General features: G+C 34.9%; 5 protein-coding genes, 1 long non-coding RNA gene and 2 pseudogenes across 6 annotated transcripts in view; 3 read left to right on the forward strand and 5 right to left on the reverse strand.

Moving 5' to 3' along the window:
- Positions 1-2051, forward strand: part of LOC107486950 (CASP-like protein 4D1) — a 7813-nt gene extending 5762 nt beyond the window's left edge. The window contains exons 2-5 of the mRNA XM_052260757.1: positions 605-714; positions 873-1088; positions 1349-1481; positions 1725-2051. Of these exons, the coding sequence (XP_052116717.1) occupies positions 605-714; positions 873-1088; positions 1349-1481; positions 1725-1928 (663 nt within the window). The 3' untranslated portion in view covers positions 1929-2051. The remainder of the gene's footprint in view (positions 1-604; positions 715-872; positions 1089-1348; positions 1482-1724) is intronic.
- A 1427-nt stretch (positions 2052-3478) lies between these two features.
- LOC107486949 (uncharacterized) lies at positions 3479-4242 on the reverse strand. The gene has a single exon (XM_016107528.3). It carries the CDS (start codon positions 4128-4130, stop codon positions 3600-3602), a length of 531 nt encoding a protein of 176 aa, XP_015963014.1. The 5' UTR covers positions 4131-4242; the 3' UTR covers positions 3479-3599.
- Positions 4243-5248: 1006 nt separating this feature from the next.
- LOC107486948 (transcription initiation factor TFIID subunit 6-like) lies at positions 5249-9078 on the forward strand. The gene is given in 10 exon segments (XM_016107527.3): positions 5249-5627; positions 5702-5803; positions 5889-5997; positions 6542-6729; positions 6826-6921; positions 7137-7261; positions 7597-7729; positions 7863-7988; positions 8074-8188; positions 8553-9078. Coding segments are annotated over 10 exon segments (1584 nt in total). The 5' UTR covers positions 5249-5414; the 3' UTR covers positions 8930-9078.
- Positions 9079-9230: 152 nt separating this feature from the next.
- Positions 9231-10177, reverse strand: LOC107486946 (uncharacterized). Its single transcript, XM_016107526.3, has one exon. The coding sequence runs from the start codon at positions 9789-9791 to the stop codon at positions 9378-9380; it is 414 nt and encodes a 137-aa protein (XP_015963012.1). The 5' UTR covers positions 9792-10177; the 3' UTR covers positions 9231-9377.
- Positions 10178-12005: 1828 nt separating this feature from the next.
- Positions 12006-14256, reverse strand: LOC107486943 (heat shock 70 kDa protein 4-like). Its single transcript, XM_016107522.3, has 3 exons — positions 14121-14256; positions 13737-13983; positions 12006-13652 (listed from the first exon to the last, which is right to left on the reverse strand). The coding sequence occupies exons 2-3, from the start codon at positions 13954-13956 to the stop codon at positions 12034-12036; spliced, it is 1839 nt and encodes a 612-aa protein (XP_015963008.1). The 5' UTR covers positions 13957-13983; positions 14121-14256; the 3' UTR covers positions 12006-12033.
- Positions 14257-15567: 1311 nt separating this feature from the next.
- Positions 15568-18807, reverse strand: LOC107486944 (heat shock 70 kDa protein 4-like; annotated as a pseudogene).
- Positions 18808-20272: 1465 nt separating this feature from the next.
- Positions 20273-23151, reverse strand: part of LOC107486827 (heat shock 70 kDa protein 4-like) — a 5854-nt pseudogene continuing 2975 nt past the window's right edge.
- LOC127746517 (uncharacterized) overlaps positions 22771-23151 on the forward strand; it is a 2599-nt gene continuing 2218 nt past the window's right edge. Inside the window, exons 1-2 of the long non-coding RNA XR_008008187.1 lie at positions 22771-22929; positions 23022-23076. This is a non-coding gene — a long non-coding RNA (uncharacterized LOC127746517). The remainder of the gene's footprint in view (positions 22930-23021; positions 23077-23151) is intronic.

Consider the following 23151-nt stretch of genomic DNA (forward strand, 5'->3'; position numbering starts at 1 on the left):
TCAACTTATTTATTAATGTTTCAATTAGCCAAAAATAGTTAAAATTTGCCTTATTTAATATTTATTAATTGTTATAATAATTAATAAATATTAAATAAGATAAATTCTGATTATTTTTTTTATCTCCCTACTATTACTCGTATTAAAAATACTATTTGTATATTAAAATGAGTTATAATTACTATATAATTATATATAAATACATGTATCGTTTAATTTATTTTTAATGTGTATTTTGTATTACAATATATATTTTATATTAATAACTTATATAACGTATTTTGATATGCATTTGACATGATTATATATATATACTCTTAATTCGCCTAGCTATATACCCTTGAGATTATAGAAGACAAAGAACTTGCACCAATTTTATGTAAACGAAGCTCTAATTATGTAAACGAATGTTCATAGCAAAGTATGTATGTTACATCTAATACATTAATCAAGTCAATATTATAAAATATTTAATAGGGAGATTGATCTGTAAATTGAGGATGTATTGCTTTAATTTGTTAGTTAGCTTAAAGTAAACTTAACATATAAATCAATTTTCTTGAATAAATATTTGTATATATACTAACTGTAGTAATATGAGTAGGATCTTATGGGCACAAATCCTCCAGCTAAGGTCAACAAATGGAAAGTCAACGATAAATGGAATGAGAGCTTTCTTAGAAGTTATAGAAAAGAGCAACCTCTGATTGTAGAGTTGAGTCAATGATTTTGGTTTAATTTAATTTGCATGGCACCATTTTTCAAAGTCATCCATTTTTATGCGGCACATTCATATTCTTTTTATTAATTAATTCCCCAATTGGATATGTATATATATATAAATACCTTAGACTATACCCTTGAGATGATAGAGGCAAAGAAAATTGCAGCAATTTAATTAATTTTAGGATGGATAGTAATAGTGCACCTTCAAGTTCCACAGTTTCAAGAAGTGTGATTCTCGTTTTGAGGGTCTTAACCTTTGTGTTCCTTCTCATTGCTCTCATTCTCATCTCTGTAACCAAGGGCACTGAAGATACAACAAATGGTTCTGTAGAAGCCAAGTTCAGCGACATTCATGCTTATCGGTAATTACTCTTTTTTATTTATATATCAATCGTGTTTTTCGAGTCTGAGATCTAAATGAGTATGGAGAGACTATGTCATTTGAGTTATAATTTGTTGGCATTTGACAGTTATCAAATTAGTTATTTATATAAAATACATATAGAAATATAAAATATATAAATAATAATAATAATAATAAATTAATTAATTAGTTAATGTTCTCATCATCATATAGAATATATAATTAATTAAACGTAATTACTTTGTTAACATTACATAGATACATGATCTCCACAATAGTCATTGGATTTGTATACAACCTCATGCAAATGGTGCTCTCAATCTTCAATGTGGTATCTGGAAAGCGTGTATGCGGTGATTTTGGCTATGTATTTGATTTCTTTGGTGACAAGGTACATATAACAAGTCCTTCGACTTAAGTAATTTATAATTTATAATTAGAATTTAATTTTGATACACTATTAGTATAAAATAGTATTACACGTACATCTAATGACATAATGTTGTATCAACAAAAATAACTATTTTTTATATTAATTATAAAATAATTATAAAAAAATGATATGATTGCATCACTATGTAAAACGTTTTACATTGTTACTAACGCTTATAATTAATTATATTTCTTTGGACAGATTATATCATACTTCCTAATTTCGGGTTCAGCTGCTGGATATGGTGCCTCTGAAGATTTACACAGATTTTTCAAAGCAGAAGATCTTCCTTTCAATTCGTTTTTTGCAAAAGCAAACGCCTCAGCGAGCCTCCTCCTTGTTGGATTTCTTTGCAATGCCATAGCATCAATTTTCACTTCATTCGCTTTGCCAAAGAAAGCTTAAATGATCAGATAGCTTGTTACGTTGTTATGGATTTCTTGTTTTCTTTGCTTAAATGATCAGCATCGCAATTGTACTTAATTATTTTGGGTTTTGAATAGAATGAAATTTTATTGTTCTCCATCATCCATTTGGATTTTTTTTCTCTTTTTTCGAATTTGGTATATCATTTTATTTGATTTATTTAATTTTTTTGTTGTTATATTAAATTATTTTATATTGGCGACGACTTGACTGAATTTAACAAAATAACTTCTTTGGACTACTTATAGAGTTTTAGTACTTGTAACACACATATTGTTTTGGCTTCTTTATTTTATTTATTTTTGAAGAATAAAAAATATTTATTTTGGTCGTTTTTACTATTTAATTTTGTTTTATTGAATATTAATATAACAAGAGGTTTTACATGAATACTTAATTTGATAGGTTAGTATTTAATGGTATACAAAACAGTCAAAACTAGAGACGTTAGTAAGATAGTTGACTTTTTTCTTTTAACCAAAATCAATTATTTTTTTAAGAAGGGAAATCTGACTTTTGCAATAATATATTCAGCTTTAACTGCGCTAGAAGCATGCATAACGTGCATCCGATAATCCAAGGTAATTTAAAGTCCACAGTCCGATTTTATTGCTAATCATTGCCATCGAGAATGCTTATAATTTTTGTTTTGGCTAGTGTGTATGGAGTCCATTGTCAACACTTTAACACTAATTAATCAATCAGTGGCAGGATTCTTAATTCATATAACCAGCACACATGGTACATTCGTTTCCAATTACATGAACATAGCAATGTTTAATTTAGGGGTGCTTCCAAGTTCCAAGTAATAACATCGATAAACATATATTCAATTTGTTTATGTCAAACATTTTAGTGGGTCGTCCATAACTATTTTAGAAAAAAATATGTAAAAAATTTCAACTTTGAAATTATGTTTGTAGTTGATGTTGTTACTTTTGTTGCGCTTTATTTTTATATTCTCACTTTAGTCGTTGTTTTGGAGTTATTTAAAATGGTGATTTAGGCATGAACATAAGGTTCAGATATTTTTTTTGACTTGTACTGGAGTTAAGGTGTCGTCATCGGAGAACTTTAGACATATTTTTAGTAGATTGAGTTTTGAATATACTTGAGTATATCAGTATATTTATAGTAAAATAAATAATCACTTAGTAGGGTAGTTCTACTTTTAATGGTGAATAACCGTTCTTTTTTTTAAGAAAAAATTTTGAGATCTCTTTTCTAGACAAGTGAGAGATATCTTAAGACTTAGTTACTTATTTAACTCAGTAAAACTAAACTACCACCGTCATGTCCGATCTCTATAAGATCAGGTAGAAGTAGATGAGGTCATCTTTATTGGATAGACTTTTAATCTTTTTAGGCCTGACTTTATTTTGGGTGGGATATGCATGGCCATATTATAACTATAAAAAAAAATAATTACTAAATTAATCACACATATAAAATATATTAATAGAATTTAATTTCGATGCATTGTTAATATAAAACCGTTTTACACATGTATTCAATCACATGACGTCATATTAGCAAAAATAACTATTTTTTATATTGATCCCATGAATGATCATCCAAAATAACAGTTGTGACATACACAAGCATCAAAATTACATTCAAGAAAAAAATAGCCATAACCGCTAATAACAACTAATCTAGAGGAGGAATTTCATCTGTTGACAAAAAACTATGAACCAAGAAATCCTCAAAGTTGCCCTTGAAATAAAAGAACTTCCTAAGCACTCCTTCCCTTTGGAAACCTACCTTTTGCAACACCCTTTGGGAGGCCTTGTTCTCCACAAGGGTAAAAGCTTGCAACCTCTTCAAATAAGGTAACACATTGAACACTTGTGACAAAACAATCTTCACTGCTTTTGTGGCTATTCCTTTGCCCCAATACTTGAACCCTAATGCATACCCTAAATCAGCCTTGAAGTTGTCTTCACCAAGCCATGGAATCACCCAAATAATCCCAATCGACCGGTCGTCCATACAAATAGATCTTTTGAATTCTTGCGCCATGCATTCATCTCTGATGAATGCTATGGCTTGTTCTTTGGACACACAGACATCCAATCGTGTATTGCCAGTGACTCTATCGTCGCCGGCCCATAACAACATGTCGTCCGCGTCGGCTAGCTTGAATGGCCTCACCGTGATTCTTGAGAGGTCCATTGCCATGGCAAACACAAGTTTTGGAAAAATGTGAAATTGCTAGTGTTATGAGTGTTGAGATTCATTGATATTGTCCATAGTTCTTTATTAAGGGTTCAATCATAGAGGATATGATATCTGTACTAGTGATACACTAAAAAGATCAGATTATTTGGGCCACATCGATATAGGATAAGAAGTGTGTGGTAACTAATTCATACATACATAATTACACATGCAAGGGAAATTGTCTTTTACCAAAAATATATTTCTAATTTCTGTTATTGCCATTGCATGGCATTTTTGTTGAGCTTCACATGCTTCATAGTTATAATTTCTGCTTATTATTTGAATTCTAGTTCTAATAGTTTGAAAATTTTCTCGAGTAGTCAACTAAGGTCTCATGAAAAGGGTGTGAGATTCTCAACAATTTTTTGTTTAATTGTTGACATTTGCACTCAAAATATCTAGTTAAGATAACCTAGTTAACTGATACCTACCACATTAACTAATTTTGGATGATCATATTTATTTATGGTGCTTATTTGTATGAACCATATTACATATACACAGAAAATTAATTATTTATGTAAAATATATATTTAAATATATATTAAAAATATGTTAAATAATATATTTTTATTCACAAATATATAATAATTAATTTAATAATTAATTTTTGTATGCATATTTTTGTATTTATTTTTATAAATCATATGATTTTTTTACATGGGTCATTGGCAGATGTTGGGCCTCTCTAGATACTTTAATACTATTTCTGTGACTTATGTTAGGCCCATAGTGTCGTCCAAAAACAATGTAAGGCCCATAGTTACTTGGGAAAAAGTTTAATTCGGACCCAAAAACTACTCAATAAAATTTCGTACGACTGTATGAGGCCCTTCCACCACCACGAAGGCGCATTCATTTATTATTATTAGTTTATTACTTATTTAAGTTATAAGCCTCTTTTGGTTGGACCGTTGGAGTATTGAAGTTGCTATTTTGTAAATAAATTTCAAAGAGGGATTTCTTTGAAATTATATTAAGTTGCTATTTACTGCATATAGCTATATATTTTAATTGATTAATTAACTAATTGACTAATCAATCCTTGTGAAAATTAAATATTAAAAAATTGGAACTGACACTGGCTCCAGTACTCTGGTATTATAAGAAGGAGCTACAGCAAATTGAAGCGAAGAAGAAGAAGGAGGAGAAGAAGGTTGAAGTTGAAGTAATTTACTAATTTTCAGTTGCAGTTGCATCACTGAAAGGAATTGGACGAGAAATTAGAGAAGGTGAGTGGGAATGAGCATAGTAGGGAAGGAGAGAATAGAAGTGATTGCTCAGAGCATCGGAATTACGAACTTGTCCCCCGATGTCGCTCTCTCCCTCGCTCCCGACGTCGAATACCGCCTCCGCGACATCATGCAGGAATCTATCAAGTGCATGCGCCACTCCCGCCGCACCACTTTAACCGCCGACGATGTTGACAGCGCCCTCTCCTTGAGGAACGTCGAGGTAGGGCACTTTTTCCATTTCTAATTCTCAATTTCGCTTAGGTTTTTTCTTCACAATCTCCATTTCATGTTCAGCCTATATATGGATTTGCATCTGGTGGTCCTTTACGTTTCAAGAGAGCTCTCGGACACAGAGATTTGTTCTATATTGAAGATAAGGATCTTGACTTAAAAGATGTAAGTAAGGGACTTTACTCGCTTCAATGGAGTTCAATATATTAGCTAGTTGTAATTATAGTTTGTGTGTTGATTATGTTTATAGGTCATTGAAGCTCCTCTACCGAAAGCGCCACTTGATACTGCGGTCACCTGCCACTGGCTTGCAATTGAAGGTGTACAGCCTGCTATCCCGGAAAATGCTCCTGTAGACGGTAGGTCTCCGAGTACCGGTAGTTCTTTGTTCATAGGTTAATGGTTTATGATGCAAAACTTCAAAATAGGTTTGTAAGTTACTGAAATTTAGCTCTTGAGGGAATTAGGAATAGTTGAGGCAATTGTGTTGTTTAATCCATGTAACCTAGCTAATCTTCTGGCAAAATGCTTTATTGTTGATGTTGTTTTGTTATACCAACATAGCTAGAGTAGATTTCTTAATATTACTGCAGTAGTAATCAACTTCTTCAGTTTTTCACAATACTAACTATTAACTAGAAATGCTTGACTTAGAAAACTGTATAAACTTAAATAACTATACCATTTGAGAGATATACATATGCATGTTAGTGGATATATATACTTGGGATGATGCACCTTGTGCAGACAAACATGGATTACTTGGAATCTTAACTTGTCATGGTATATTAATTGATTCTTTGTGAATAGAAGGATGATAACCTTCCTGTTGACATCAAATTACCCGTTAAGCATGTATTGTCTAGAGAGCTTCAGGTATGCAATTTACTAAGCCACTATGAGATATCTCGTTTTTCATCTTGTAATTTATTTACTTTTATGATTTCTTGCAGCTGTATTTTGATAAAGTGACTGAGCTAACTTTGACTCAGTCTGAGTCGGTTCTGTTTAAGGAAGCATTAGTAAGTTTGGCCACTGATTCAGGACTTCATCCATTAGTTCCTTATTTCACATGCTTTATAGCAGATGAGGTAATTATATTTGACTTATTATCATTCTGGTGGATAAGAAGGAAAATATCTTGTATCCTAGCTCATTTAGACAGTGTGCTTCTCTGTTCTTCTCAGGTTTCTCATGGTTTGAGTAATTTTTCTCTTCTATTTGCCTTGATGCGAGTTGTTAAAAGCATTCTGCAAAATCCTCATATTCATATCGAACCTTATGTAAGTCCACCTTTTCTGGATTTAGAGTATTTGTTTATATTGCTGTAATATCATGAATATGGTTAGTGTTGAAATTAATGCTTATTTCGTTTTCCATATTCTGTTGGAATTTTCTCAAACCATACAAAAGATTAAGATATTAATGGGAAATTGTTATTTTGTTGATCTTTAACAAAATCTGTTATCTCTGATTCTTTGTATATTCCTTGCTTCAGCTGCACCAGCTGATGCCATCTGTTGTCACCTGCCTTGTGGCCAAAAGGTTGGGTAGTAGATTGGCAGACAACCATTGGGAACTTAGAGACTTTACAGCTAACCTGGTCGCCTCAATTTGCAAAAGGTGAGATGTCCTCAATTGATTCTGTCATATGTTGTGCATCAAGGGAAATGAAAGCAATTTTACTTGAGATTTTTGTTGGTCCTCTATTTATTTTGTGCAATTCGTGCTACATTTCTTCCTTAATTTTAGAGTAGCAAAGAAAGAATCATGTGTTCTAATTTGAAATGCGCTATTGTTTTTCAACATCAAGTCCAAAGGCACAAGAATTATAGACCAGAAAATCTAGTATTGCTTTTTGTTAAGTATTGTGCATCATTTTGAAATATATCGCATGGCTTGTTTGTTGGGTAGTTATTGATTTCATTTCAAATTTTGCCTTGCTTCTAATCTTGCAGGTTTGGTCATGTTTATAGTAATCTACAGTCTAGGTTAACAAAAACATTGGTGAATGCATTCTTGGATCCCAAGAAAGCACTGACACAACACTATGGTGCAATTCAAGGGTTGGCAGCATTAGGGCCCAATGTGGTACGCATGTTTCCATGCTCTTGGCAATTATGAAATTAGTTAAATACAAAAAAGAGGATAGGATTCTTGTGGATAAATTTAATATTGACATATGAGCCTTTTGTCTTGCTTCTGACTCATTATTTTAAAATAGGTTCGCCTTCTTTTGCTGCCAAATGTTGAACCATATATAAGACTTCTGGAACCAGAGATGCTTCTTGAGAAGCAGAGGAATGAAGTCAAAAGGCATGAAGCATGGCGTGTTTATGGAGCCTTGCTGGTAAGATTTATTGTTAGATACATACTTAAAAACCAAAAGACATCAAATTATAATATGGTTAGTCCAATGATTGTGTATCACTCAGCGTGCTGCAGGTCAGTGTATTTATGATCGACTGAAAATATTCCCAACTTTCCCGTCTTCTCTTCCTCATGCTGTCTTGAAGACCAATGCAAGAGTTCTTATGTCTTCTTCACCTTGTGAGTATCTTACTTCTTGACCAAGAAAATGATGTTCAATTGTAAAAGAATTATTTGGTCGTCTTGTTAGATCTGTTCAGAGCATGCAGACCTGGTGCTTGGGTCGTTAATATAATGAATGCTCTTAGAAGTACTCATTTTTTCCAATATTATTCATTTCTTGCCAAAATATGTTCCACTCGTTTTTCTGTTTTTTATTTGACCGCAAGGTAATTGATATTTTCAGTATGAGCTTTCCACATTATTGAAAGATATAATATGTTTATCTTTTGAAAAGTTTTCTTTATGAGGGAAGTTGCATAATCTTTTCATTGAAAATGACCGCCTGTTGTATACTGAATCCTCTCTATTTTCATTCATCAAGATAAACGCAAAGCAAGCCTTGAGCCGTTGGAAGAGCAGCCACCTTTGAAGAAAACTAATACTGATGGTGAGGTTGGTGTGGTTCTGACAAATTCCTCACCGTCTCATAAGCTAGGGGAGGCAGGGACTCAAGCCTCTTCAGTTGATTCAATCATTGGCTCATCATCGGCTTCTGAACAGATGAAAAATGACACAATTTCTAATGCCGTAGTTAGAAGTAACAAGGTTGATACCCGGTCATGGAAAACATCGGCTGCCCTTGCCCAAGTTTGGAAGGATGAGCTGAATTCTGGGCGTATCCTGGTATCATTGTTTGAGTTGTTTGGTGAAGACATTCTTCCCTTCATTCAGGCCCCTGAGTTGTATATGTTCTTGTAACTTTGCATGTATTATAGCTTTGCTCACAATTAGATCATGGTTAACCCCCAGATATTAATTCCGGGAGCAAACTAACATTGCTCCTTGTCCTTGTTATAAAATATAATTTCTCTTTTCCGGTTAATGAAATTTCTAGTTCCTTGTTATCCTTATTCTTTTAGACTTTTCGAGATTGCATGATATTTCTTATTGGATTGAGTGTCTGAGTGATAACAGTCCAATTGTGAGGTTAAAACAAAAATACAAATATTAGATGTTACCGTGAATTAAATCATTTTGCAAGGACATTTCCTTTTTCCTCTATCCTTATTTTGATGTTAGAACTCAAATTAAATTTGTTTTGTTGATACACAGTACAGTATATAACGAGAAAACAACACATTACATTACATTAAAATGTTTCTTTACTTGTATAACTTGTAATCCTTTGAACTTGAGTAGAGTAGTATTAAGCAGATACTTTATTGCACTCCCTTTCAACAGCTTTCTTCAGGAGGCTATCTTCTTCCAAGACCATCTGAACCGGCAAGAATCCCATTCCATCTGCCATGGCAAGCATCATCTGCTTGGTTTCCTTCTTGAATTCTTCAAGATCTACGGTCCCATTCAAGTTGTGGTCGAATTGTATGAACAAGGATTCATACACGCGAGCAAGCTCATCTGGGTCAGGCTCCACATCAACACCAAAGTGAGTCTCAAACACCCTCAGGCTTTGCAACTCCTTCAGCATCTCTGCATAGGAGAGAAGGCCATCGTGGTCTGCATCGAGGTAAGCAAACCTGTTTCCTACTAACACACTAAATGCTTCTTCATCTTGAAGGAAGCTCATAATTGTGGCACCATCCAAAATTTCCACACTCATTTTCTCGTTGGGTGAAAAGGAAAGTAGTTTTATGTGTAAGAGAAGCGAAGATGTTTTTTCTGGGGTTTTGAAATGCTTAGTGCTTTGAATAAAGAGTGTTGGATTCTCCTACTATATATATAGCCGTTGGTGGTCGGTTTCAAGAGCATATATTCTGTGGTAAACTAACGTTAAATTGCCAAAGAAGACAATAGTATAAGAAACTTTCTCTTGTTTTTGTGTCCCTTGTTTAACTTGGGTCTTAACTTGTTTATTCTTCAACCAATACCAACCAAATTGGATGCTTCCGTCCCCATTAAGTAGCAATTGTTGGAACTGTTATGATGTTTGCATTCTAGTTAGGTTACAATATGGCCATGACGTATGAGTCATGAGTATCGGGAGGATCTCATTGGGTGGTGTGATTTGAATCAGACGGCTGAGATTAATTGGGCCATGTTGTGATTCAAATCTTGGGCCATTTGCACATCATAATTGTGGCCTATGAATTATGAAATTCAAATTGGCTATGTTGGAAGTCAAAAAGTCAAAAACTCTTGTCTAGTTCTAGTTTTATTGCACACAAGTTGCTGCTTGGAAAGTCGTGGAGAATGATATTTGGATACCCACTGATTAATATAACACGCAATAAGTAGAAACTACGCGACGTAGCCTCTTCTTATTCAAACTGTCTTCTTTACATCAAATAAAATAAAGGATCTTCTTGGTTTATACCTTTAGGCCTTCTCTATCTCTCTTTTAAAGCGGTCAACATTTTCCGGAGCCATAATTTTGTTTTATTTTATTAAAAACAATTAATCAGAAGCAAACAGAAAAGGTAAAGGGAAAACCATCAGACTTCATAGAGAATTTAAAGTTGGTTAATGTCAACTTAGAAGGAAACCCGGGAAGTAGTTTGAACATCTACCAATTCACAACATACTCTGGTCATTTTTATAACTTTATATTTATTTTGGAATAGAAAAATATTCAAATATTGGAGTGGTAGTGGTGTTTTTTTTAAATATGGATCGTTGGGGTGTTATACTCAAATGTGGAGTTGTTTAACTAAAGAAACAGAAATCAGACCATCCGATTTCTAGAGGTACAGAAATCGGACCGTCCGATTTCTGCGAGGAACACAAATCGGACTGTCCGATTTGTGCTAAAAAAAATTAAAAAATTTTAAGTACAGAAATCGGACCCAAGGGATTTGTGTACTTCCACAGTCTTGAAAAACACCAAAAATTACAATGTATATTACCACTTTTACTTCCATAACAAAAAAAAATTAGCCCACGGATTTGTGTATTTCCACAGTTTTAAAAAATACCAAAAATTACAATATTAAGGTATATCACCACTTTTACTTCCTTAACAAAAAAAATTAGCCCACGAGAAGTACAGATAAAATTTGTTTATAATTAGTAAGTTTTCACAAAGGAAGATACTTGGCAACAGAAAAATTTACTAGAAAAATATTAATAATAAATATGAGGCAAATATAGTTTAAAGAACTAATGATTTTTGCCAAGCCATTAAGATATCTTTAGAGATAATGATTTATGATTTTAGAATATGAAAAAATAAGTAATAGAACAAATCTTTTTCAAGTGATAAGAAATGTTTCGGATATTCAGTAGATTTAATTAAATAAACCCAGAACTGGTGGTGCACAAGCATAAGCTTATGATATTTGATGATGTAGCATGCTAACATAAAAGCCACTCCTACACTGCTTCCATACCTCTGCTGAATGCTGATTTTATATCAGTGAAAGTTTTAACTGTGGAAAATCATAATCTGAGTTGATCTTAAGCTAGAGAAGATTGAAAGAGGAATTATGAGAGAAGATGAGCAAAGTGGAAACTTCACTGAGCTTCATTTGAGAGAAATGGTGAAAAAAACCCACTAGGGAATCATCTGACTCAACCTTATATACTATGCACTACATAACTAACTTTACTCTGAACGTGTTGGCACAAATCTTTAACTCTATGCTGATATGGAATCTACACTGACTAATTAAGTTAACTTGGAGCTAAATTAACTGCTATTTACAATTTGGACCTTGCTGCAAACTACATACTATGTCAGAAACTGCTCTAGTTTACAAGTTTTCTTTTAAGAAGCAATTAACAGTTCAAAATATAATTTAAGATACAGGTAATTTAAGTCACATAAAATTTGCATTACATACCAAATAAAATGAAAAGTCTGCACTCTATCCTTGAAAGATCTTAACATGCAGAAAATCAATGATTTAATTTTCCAATCTTGGCATCATGGGCTCAAAAACGATCTCAAGCTCCTTGCGATTCTTCTCGAACACATCTTTTTCATGCTGATCTCGACCACCATAAAGCAAACTCTTGGCCTTAATAATTGCATCAGTGATAATTCCCTTGCCCTTTGCCATACCTTTTAAAGCTTTTTCAATTTTGTAAACATAATCATCCAAATCATTTCTTGCTCTAGCCTTCTCCAGAAACTTTTTGTCTTCAGCCTCATAATCTTTAGCTTCTTGAATTAATCTCGCAATTTCCTTCTGCGACATTCGTCCTGTATTATTGCTTATTGTAATCTCATTGCTGTTGCCAGTTGCTTTATCTTCAGCAGTTACGTTTAAGATACCATCTGCATCAATATCAAAGGTTACCATTACACCATGACCTTTAGGACCTTCAGGTATGCCTGAAAGCCTAAACCAACCCAACAAGCTGTTATCAGTGGCTCTTGTCCTCTCACCCTCATAAACATCAAACCGTATAACGGTCTGATTATCATTTACTGTAACAAATACGTCTTTCATCTTCACAGGAATAGTAGTATTCCTAGGAATCATTACATGCATCAGATCTCCTCTAGTTAATATTCCAAGTGACAGCGGAGTAACATCATGCAGCACCAAATTTGGCACATTCTTAAAGCCTTCACTCAACAAAGCAGCTTGAACTGCTGCGCCAAACGCAACAGCTTCATCAGGGTTGATACTCCTACACAGATCCTTTCCATTGAAGAATTCCTGCAATAGTTGCTGCACTTTAGGAATCCTAGATGAGCCACCAACAAGGACAACATCGTCCACACAGTTCTTGTCCATGTTTGCATCAGTAAGACACTTATTTACAGTATCTATGCACTCTCTAAAGAGGTCCATGTTGAGTTCCTCAAACCTAGTTCGAGCGATTGATGAACAGAAGTCAATGCCTTGAAATAAACAGTCTATTTCGATGAAGGCATCCGCATTGTAAGAGAGTACTCTTTTCGCCCTTTCACATGCATTTCTCAACCTCCTCAATGCTCTTGAATTTCCACTTATGTCCAGATTGTTCTTCTTGTTGAACTCCTGCATAAAGTAATTTAACATTCTGTTGTCAAAGTCTTCTCCACCCAGATGAGTATTTCCAGCTGTAGCCTTCATTTCGAACACCTTATCTTTGATGGTAAGTAGTGATACATCAAATGTACCACCACCAAGGTCAAAGACAAAAATGTTCCTTTCTCCAACACAGTTTGATCTCTTGTCGAGGCCATAAGCAATAGCTGCAGCAGTAGGCTCATTGATTATCCTCATAACATTAAGGCCGGCAATGGCGCCGGCGTCTCTGGTGGCTTTGCGCTGAGAATCATTGAAGAATGCAGGTACAGTAATAACTGCATTCTTCACAGGTGACTCTAGATATGCCTCTGCAATCTTGCGCATCTTCATAAGAATCATAGCGGAGACTTCCTCGGCACAAAGGCGTTTCTCTTGACCCTTGTGCTGTACAACAATTGTTGGTTGGTCATCAACACCGGAAATGACTTTGAATGGCGACAGAAGTTTGTCTTTCTGAATATTGGGGTCACTAAATTTTCTGCCAATCATCCTCTTAGCATCTACAATAATTATTCTTGGTTATAAGATAAAAAGTGTATATATAGACAAGAAAAAGAAGACATAAACTAAAGATGGTGAATTACCAAAGACAGTGTTGGTAGGGTTGATTGCAGCTTGGTTCTTAGCAGCATCACCGATCAACCTTTGTTTGTCAGTGAAAGCAACATAGGAAGGTGTTGTTTTATTGCCTTGATCGTTGTGAATGATCTCAACTCTGTTGTGGTGTTGAATCCACACTGCAACACAAGAATATGTTGTGCCAAGATCTATTCCCACCGCACCTCCCTCACATTCTTTTTCCATCGTTCTTTCAAAGTGAACTAACTGAACCTTAATCAGAAGGAAAGTGAAGTCAGTCTCAGGAATGTGAAAAACCAGTTTGTTCTTATTTACTTTGACTATATACTGAATATATAAAAGTCATTTGGGTATTTATACAGGTTGATAAACTCAGAATACATAACCACCTTTGTTGATGATAACCATTCCCTTTATTTGGGAGTTTGTTGATACCTATGAAGTAGAGATAGTAGGAGAAATTCGGGGGAGGTAGTTACTTATTTAGATAAGTAAGGTTGGCCTCCTTGTCGCGCCCGACCTCTTAAGAAGTCGGGTAAATGGAAGAGGTCACCCTTGGTGGGCATTTATTTTTAATGGGTCAATAAAATCTGTTTATAATTAATCAAGTTTCTCAAGGGAAAATATTGGTAGCCTTTATATTTTTTCTGCTGCTCTTTATCATCATCAAGCAAACTCTTGGCCTTTAACAATTGCATCACTGATCTTTTTCTTGTTCTTTTCCATGTCTTCTAAAGCTTTTTTATATTTTATAAACGTAATCATCCAAAGCAATCATAGTTGGAATAAATTAATTTAAATAACCCAGATCATCCATATTAAATCATCAAAAATATATCATAATGCCGAAGTGTACCTTTATTCGCAAAAATTAGAAATTGATTTCTTTCGATCTTCCTCAACCAAAGCCTTCTGTATTCCTAGGCGGCTGAACTGTTACTCTTCTGATGGGGAAATAGTGACAAAGGCGACTTTGGTATATTAGAAAGTCTATTTATATTTGAGCATGACACCCATTAAACCCTAAAACCCAAATAAAATAGTATCTAAAGCCCAAAAGATAATTATCTAAGGAACAAAAGATAATATCCGGTTTTATTATCATTTAATTCCAAATCAAAAGTAATAATGACTTATTCAATTTAGCATTTATAACAATAAATGAGATCACCATTATATAAGTCATTTAATTTGAAATAGCATAATTTGTGACTATAATTAATATATGTATTGCCTACAAACAAATTAAAAAATTAAAATAATTTCCTAACAATCATTGCTCTAGCCTTCTCAAGAAACTGTTTGTCTTTTGCAGATACATTGAGAATACCATCAGCATCAATATCAAATGTTAACATAACAGGATGACCTCAAAGATTAAAACATTCCTCTTCCAACAGAATCAGTAGCTGCAGCATTAGGCTCATTGATTGTCCTCATAACACCGAGACCAGCAATGGAACAAGCATCTCTGGTGGCTTTGCACCGTGAGTTACTGAAGTAGGCTGGTATGGCAATAACAGCATTCTTTACCGGTAAATCTAAGTATGCTACTGCAATTTCGGCATCTTTGTGAGAATCATATATGAAATTTCCTGTGCACAAAGCCACAAAGGTTTTGCTCTTACACCTGTATTTATATTATCATTATCATTGTTTATTAAAACAATAATAAAAAAAAGTGAAAAACATTCACAATACATAATCTTAACAAGAAACTGACAATTCAAAATACTCCTAGAACTTACTATAACATGATCAGTCACGTAAGATTCTCATGACATACAAAATTAAAAAATCTTAACAATTATAAAATGTTTAAGGCAATCATGGATTCTAGTTCATCATAGGTTCAAAAACTTCCTTGAGCTGCTTCAGATTCTTCTTGAACACATCTATTTCATGTTGCTGTTTATCACGATCATTACGTAATCCCCTTGCCTTAGCAATTGCATCATTGATCTTTTCATTGTCCTTTTCAAGATCTTCTAAAGTTTTTCTCATTTTGTAAACATAGTCATCCAAATCCTTCATTGCTCTAGCCTTTTCAAGAAACTCTGTGTCTTCAGCCTCAATTTTTCGCCTCCTGAATTAATCTTGCAATTTCCTTAGCTGACATTCGTCCTTTATCATTGGTTATTGTAATCTCGTTCGTGTTACCAGTGGTTTCTTCTTCAGCAGATACATTTAAGATACCATCTGTTAATGTTGCAAGTGTATGAAGTTTGTCCTACGTCAAAGAAAGCAAGGAAGAGTGATTAGTTTATAAGATCAGAGACTCATTAACTTATTACCTTTAAAATTTTGAATTCTCTCACTTTATTCCTCCCCAAAGTCTTTCCGGTGGTCGAGAACTCCCCACAGCAGCCCAACACCAAGCATAAATCGGCCCAGCATGTTGTTATCACTGGCTCTTGTACTCTCACCTTCGTAAACTCGAATGCATGCAGCACTTATCCACAGTTGTGAAGCATGCAGCACCACATTTGGAACATTCTTAAAGCCTTCACTCAACAAAGCAGCTTAAGGAAAGTAGAGTCTAACAGTTTTGTTCTGGAATACTTCATAAAGATATCTTAAGTATAAAATTTTGACAGACTTTTTTTGAAGTTTTAAATACAATGTTTTACAAGATAAAAAAATATTTCTACTCCTTTAACCATCGTACTGGTTAACTAAATTTATTTTTGGCAAATATAGTTTAAAGAACACAAAATCCATTAATGGATTTCTGCCAAACCATTAAGATGTCTTCCGGGATAATTATTTATGATTTTAGAATATGAAAAATAACACAAATCTTTTTCAAATGATAAGAAATGTTTCGGATATTCAGTACATTTAATTAAATAAACCCAGAACTGGTGCACAAGCATAAGCTTGTGTATTTGATAATGTAGCATGCTAACACAAAAGCCACTCCTACACTGCTTCCATATCTCTGCTGAATGCTGATTTTATATCAGTGAAGCTTTTAACTGCTCTAGTTTACAAGTTTTCTTTTAAGAAGCAATTAACAGTTCAAAATATAACTTAAAGATAAAGGTAACTTAAGTCACATAAAATTTGCATTACATACCAAATAAAATGCAAAGTCTGCACTCTATGCTCGAAAGATCTTAACATGCAGAAACTCATTGATTTAATTTTCCAATCTTGGCATCATGGACTCAAAAACGTTCTCAAGCTCTTTCAGATTCTTCACGAACACATCTTTTTCATGCTGATCTTCATCACCATAAAGCAAACTCTTGGCCTTAAAAATTGCTTTAGTGATCATTCCCTTGTTCTTTTCCGTATCTTTTAAAGCTTTTTCCATTTTGTAAATATAATCACCCAAATCTTCTCTTGCTCTAGCCTTCTCTAGAAACTTTTTGTCTTCAGCCTCATAATCCTTAGCTTCTTGAATCAATCTCGCAATTTCCTTCTGTGACATTCGTCCCATATCATTGCTTATTGTAATCTCATTGCTGTTCCCAGTTGTTTCATCTTCGGCAGTTACGTTTAAGATACCATCTGCATCAATATCAAAGGTTAACATAACACGATGACCTTTAGGACCTTTAGGTATGCCTGAAAGCCTAAACCAACCCAACAAGCTGTTATCAGTGGCTCTTGTCCTCTCACCCTCATAAACATCAAACCGTGTAACTGTCTGATTATCATTTACTGTAAGAAATACGTCTTTCTTCTTCACAGGAATAGAAGTATTCCTATGAATCATTACACACATTACATCTCCTCTAGTTGATACACCCAGCGACAGCGGAGTAACATCACGCAGCACCAAATTTGGAACATTCTTAAAGCCTTCACTCAACAAAGCAGCTTGAACTGCTGCTCCAAATGCAACAGCTTCATCAGGGTTGATACTCCTACAGAGATCCTTCCCCTCGAAGAATTCCTGCAAGAGCTGCTGAACTTTAGGAATCCTAGAAGAGCCACCAACAAGGACAACATCGTCCACACAGTTCTTGTCCATGTCTGCATCAGTAAGACACTTATTTACAGTTTCTATGCACTCTCTACAGAGGTCCATCTTGAGTTCCTCAAACCTAGCTCGAGTGATTGATGAACAGAAGTCAATGCCTTGAAATAAACCGTCTATTTCGATGAAGGCATCAACATTGTAAGAGAGTACTCTTTTCACCCTTTCGCAAGCATTTCTCAACCTCCTCAAGGCTTTTGAGTTTCCACTTATGTCCACATTGTTCTTCTTGTTGAACTCCTCCATAAAGTAATTTAACAATCTGTTGTCAAAGTCTTCTCCACCCAGATGAGTATTTCCAGCTGTTGCCTTCACTTCGAACACCTTATCTTTGATGGTAAGCAGTGATACATCAAATGTACCCCACCGAAGTCAAAGACAAAAATGTTCCTTTCTCCAACACAGTTTGATCTCTTGTCAAGGCCATAAGCAATAGCTGCAGCAGTAGGCTCGTTGATTATCCTCATAACATTAAGGCCGGCAATGGCGCTGGCATCTCTGGTGGCTTTGCGCTGAGAGTCATTGAAGTATGCAGGTACAGTAATAACTGCATTCTTCACAGGTGACTCTAGATATGCCTCTGCAATCTTGCGCATCTTCATAAGAATCATAGCCGAGACTTCCTCGGGACGAAGGCGTTTCTCTTGACCCTTGTGCTGTACAACAATTGTTGGTTGGTCATCAACACCGGAAATGACTTTGAATGGCCACAGAAGTTTGTCTTTCTGAATATTGGGGTCACTAAATTTTCTACCAATCATCCTCTTAGCATCTACAATAATTATATTGTTCTTGATTATTACTATTTGGAAACAAACATTAAGAGAAAAGTGTATATACATAGACAAACAAAAGAAGGTGAATTTACCAAAGACAGTATTGGCAGGGTTGATTGCAGCTTGGTTCTTAGCAGCATCACCGGTCAACCTTTGTTTGTCAGTGAAAGCAACATAGGAAGGTGTTGTTTTATTGCCATGATCGTTGTGAATGATCTCAACTCTGTTGTAGTGTTCAAGCCACACTGCAACACAAGAATATGTTGTGCCAAGATCGATTCCCACCGCACCTCCCTCACATTCTTTTTCCATCGTTATTTCAAAGTGTACTTGAACCTTAATCAGAAGGAAATTGAAGTCAGTCTCAGGAATGTGAAAAACCAGTTTGTTCTTATTTGCTCTTACTATGTACTGAATATATAAAAGTCATTTGGGTATTTATACAGGTTGATGAACGAAATTGTCTTCAATACAAACATTTTCATTGGAAAGCCAGTAACCAACCATAGGTGACAGGGAATGGATCCTCTCAATTGTTAAAAAAAAAAAATTGAGAGTGTAAAGTGTGATCTCTAATCTTTCATTACTCTCTCTCATATTTATTTTTGGTCCCATTTATAAAATTAACGGTGAGAGATCACACTTTACTCTCTTAATTGTAAAAAAAAATTGAAAGGATCCATTCGTGACAGTGTGACTCTACACAAACTCTAATGTTTTTGTGTTCCAAAAAACAAATGATGTGACTATCGAAGTATTATTCTCATTCTCATCCTTTACAAAGTAGTAAAAGAATTGGAATCTTCAAAATTTGACCATGAGTTTGATTTTCAAAGAAAAAATAACGTCATAGAGAAATTTAATCTCATTTAGGGATATTTTTTCACTTTTGCTTTTCTTTGGGTCCTTAAAATTTTATAAAGTTGGTTAATTTGCTAGTTATTTCTCTGCTACATACTTTGATCAATTTTATTACTTGTTTGTATCATTTTTGTTTAGAAAAATATTTCTCAAGGGTACTGTTCTGAGGGTTATCTAAAATGGTGATTTGGACTTAAACATGAGGTCCATGCTCCCTTAGAGGCAATGTCCGACTTATTTTGGTGCCGAAGTGCCATCGTCCGAGTTCCTTGTGAAGAGATAGGGGTGGTAGCTGCAAGAGATTCCGATGCTTAAGTTAGCAAGAGTTTTAAGCAGGTTTTTAATAGACTGGAACTTGAATATACCTGAAGGGATGTGAGTGTATTTATAGTAGAATAGATAACCATCTTTTTTAGTAATTCTACCTTTGTTGGTGGATAACCGTCTCTTTTATCTTAGGAGTATGTTGAAATCTACCTTTTAGAAGAGGTAGAGATAGAAGGAAAGATTTAGGAAAGTAATTACTTATTTAGATAAGTAAGGTTTGACCTCCTTATCGCATCACCTCTTAAGAAGTCGGATAAGTGGAAGAGGTCACTCTTTGTGGGCCTTTATTTTTAATGGGATTGGCTTTGCTTTAGGTGAGGTATGAACAAGTACAAATAAAATCTGTTTATAATTAATCAATTTTCTCAAGGGAAAATATTGGTAGCCTTCATATTTTCTCTGCTGCTCTTTATCATCATCAAGCTAACTCTTGGCCTTAACAATTGCATCACTAATCTTTTTCATGTTCTTTTCCATGTCTTCTAAAGCTTTTTGATATTTTATAAACGTAATCATCCAAAGCAATCGTTGCTCTAGTCTTCTCAAGAAACTGTTTATCTTTTGCAGATACATTGAGAATACCATCAGCATCAATATCAAAGGTTAACATAACATAACAGGATGACCTCAAAGATTAAAACATTCCTCTTCCAACACAGTCAGTAGCTGCAGCATTAGGCTCATTGATTATTCTCATAACACCGGGACCAGCAATGGAACAAGCATCTCTGGTAGCTTTGCACCGTGAGTTACTGAAGTAGGCTGGTATGGCAATAACAGCATTCTTTACCGGTAAATCTAAGTATGCTACTGCAATTTCAGCATCTTTGTGAGAATCATAGATGAAATTTCCTCTGCACAAAGGCTTTCCTCTTGACACCCCTATTTATATTATCATTATCATTGTTTATTAAACAATAATATAAAAAAAGTGAAAAACATTCACAATACATAATCTTAACAAGAAACTGACAATTCAAAATACTCCTAGAACTTACTATAACATGATCAGTCACGTAAGATTCGCATGACATACAAAATTAAAAGATCTTAGCAATTATAAAATGTTTAAGGCAATCATGGATTCTTGTGCATCATAGGTTCAAAAACTTCCTTGAGCTGCTTCAGTTTCTTCTTGAACACATCTATTCCATGTTTCTGTTTATCACGATCATTAAGTAAACCCATGGCCTTAGCAATTGCATCATTGATCTTTTCATTGTCCTTTTCCATATCTTCTAAAGTTTTTCTCTTTTTGTAAACATAGTCATCCAAATCATTCATTGCTCTAGCCTTCTCAAGAAACTCTCTGTCTTCAGCCTCAAAAGTTTTCACCTCCTGAATTAATCTTGCAATTTCCTTAGCTGACATTCGTCCTTTATCATTGGTTATTGTAATCTCGTTCCTGTTACCAGTGGTTTCTTCTTCAGCAGATACATTTAAGATACCATATATATTGAAGCATATCTTAATAGGATGGCCTCGAGGAGCAGGAGGAATACCAGAAAGCATAAATCGGCCCAGGAAGTTGTTATCACTAGCTCTTGCCCTCTCACCTTCGTAAACTCGAATACATGCACCAGATTGGTTATCTTCAATTGTGGCGGATGTTTCTTTCTCCTTAATAGGAATACTAGAATTCCTAGGAATTACTATGCTCATAACATCATCTTCTGTGTATACACCAAGTGACAACGGAGTAACATCATGCAGCACCACATTTGGGACATTCTTTTTAAAGCCTTCACTCAACAAAGCAGCTTGAACGGCAGCTCCATAGGCAACAGCTTCATCAAGATTAAGTCCCCTTGCATAGATTTTTCCCTTGGAAGAATTCCTCCAGTAGTTGTTGCACTTTGGGGATCCTAGAAGAGCCTCCAACAAGAACAACATCATCTATACAACTCTTATCCATATCACCAATAGTAAGACATTCCTTTACTGTCTGAATACACTCTTCAAAGAGGTCCTTGTTGAGTTCCTCAAACCTATCTCGAGTGATTGATGAAGAGAAGTCAATACACATAAATAAACCATCTATGTCAATGAAGGTATCAATAGAGCTTGAAAGTGTCCTTTTCGCCCTTTCGCATTCGTTTCTCAACCTCCTCAAAGCTCTTGAATCACCTCTTATGTCAACTTTGTTCTTCTTTTCAAACTCTTCTATTAAGTATTTCAACATTCTGTCATCAAAGTCTTCTCCACCAAGATGAGTGTTTCCAAGAGCGGCCTTAACTTCAAACAACTTATCAAAGTACCACCTCCAAGGTCGAAAATCAAAACATTCCTCACTCCAGACCTATTATTACCTACCTTGTCAAGACCATAAGCAATAGCTGCAGCAGTAGGTTCATTGATTAACCTCATGACAGTGAGACCAGCAATGGCACCAGCATCTCTGGTGGCTTTGCGCTGCGAGTCACTGAAGTAGGCCGGTACAGTAATGACTGCATGCTCCACTGGGGAACCTAAATATGCCTCTGCAGTCTCACGCATCTTTGTGAGAACCATGGCTGAAATTTCTTCAGGACAAAGGCGTCTCTCCTGACCCTTGTACTTAACAACAACAATTGGTTCGCCATTAGCACCAGAAATGACTTTGAATGGCCACAATACTTTATCTTTCTGAATAGTGGGGTCAGCAAATTTCCTACCAATCATCCTCTTAGCATCTGTTAAGAGTAATTAACATAATGAAATGGAAAAAAAATATTTCATTCATATTGTGTACAGAGTCTTTAACTTGTAAAATAATTTAGACATGAACTTATGATAACAATGACTAATCCTGGTTATCTATCAATAACTAACGAACTTCAATTGTAAAACCCGGTTAATTAACGGCTAATTAACCCATAAATGAGAATTTATTTTAGAAAGCTCAAAATGTGATTTTTGTGGCTAAATATGATAGAGGAGACTGAGACGAGAATTTCGGTACCAATTTTATAGAATTCGGGTCAAGATTGGACCAAACGGGCCAAACCGGGCCAAACGGACCCAAAGTGAGCCCTTGGCCCAACATAACTAAACCAAAACCCTAGTTTTCAGCATTCTCTCTCCTCACTAAACACACTCACATGCTGAAAATGGAGGCCATGGAGGGAAGAACACTCTCTCAAGTTCTTTCTCTCACTTGATCTTCAAACCACCATAACTTTTGATCTAGAGCTCCGATTGCCGCTCCGTTTGCGGCTACGCGTTCACCGCGGAGAGCTCTACAAAACCCATACAATCAATCTTGAGGTAAGCCACGTGTTGCTGTTCGAAATTCCAGCCCTTATTTTCGAGTTTCATGGGTGAAAAATGTTGAGATTTTGGGTTCTTTGATGTTATAGGACCCAACTCTCTTGAAGGAGAAGGTTAATCTTGTCTCCTTGAACCTTGGGTGTGGTAAGATTCTCAACCCTAATATAATTTGTGATTTTATGATGTTTGGGTTTTGAGATGTTGTGTATGGGTATGATG

Source organism: Arachis duranensis, chromosome 4, assembly GCF_000817695.3.
Source record: "Arachis duranensis cultivar V14167 chromosome 4, aradu.V14167.gnm2.J7QH, whole genome shotgun sequence".
NCBI classification, from domain to species: Eukaryota; Viridiplantae; Streptophyta; class Magnoliopsida; order Fabales; family Fabaceae; genus Arachis; species Arachis duranensis.

What these genes read in the sequence shown, in the direction of transcription:
- LOC107486949 (XM_016107528.3), bottom strand. Translation starts at nt 4,130, where the DNA reads ATGGCAATGGACCTCTCAAGAATCACGGTGAGGCCATTCAAGCTAGCC.
- LOC107486946 (XM_016107526.3), bottom strand. Translation starts at nt 9,791, where the DNA reads ATGAGTGTGGAAATTTTGGATGGTGCCACAATTATGAGCTTCCTTCAA.
- LOC107486943 (XM_016107522.3), bottom strand. Translation starts at nt 13,956, where the DNA reads ATGGAAAAAGAATGTGAGGGAGGTGCGGTGGGAATAGATCTTGGCACA. An exon ending in CCCTACCAACACTGTCTTTG is followed by an intron (nt 13,653 to 13,736) that starts GTAATTCACCAT and finishes TAATTATTGTAG; the next exon opens with ATGCTAAGAGGATGATTGGC.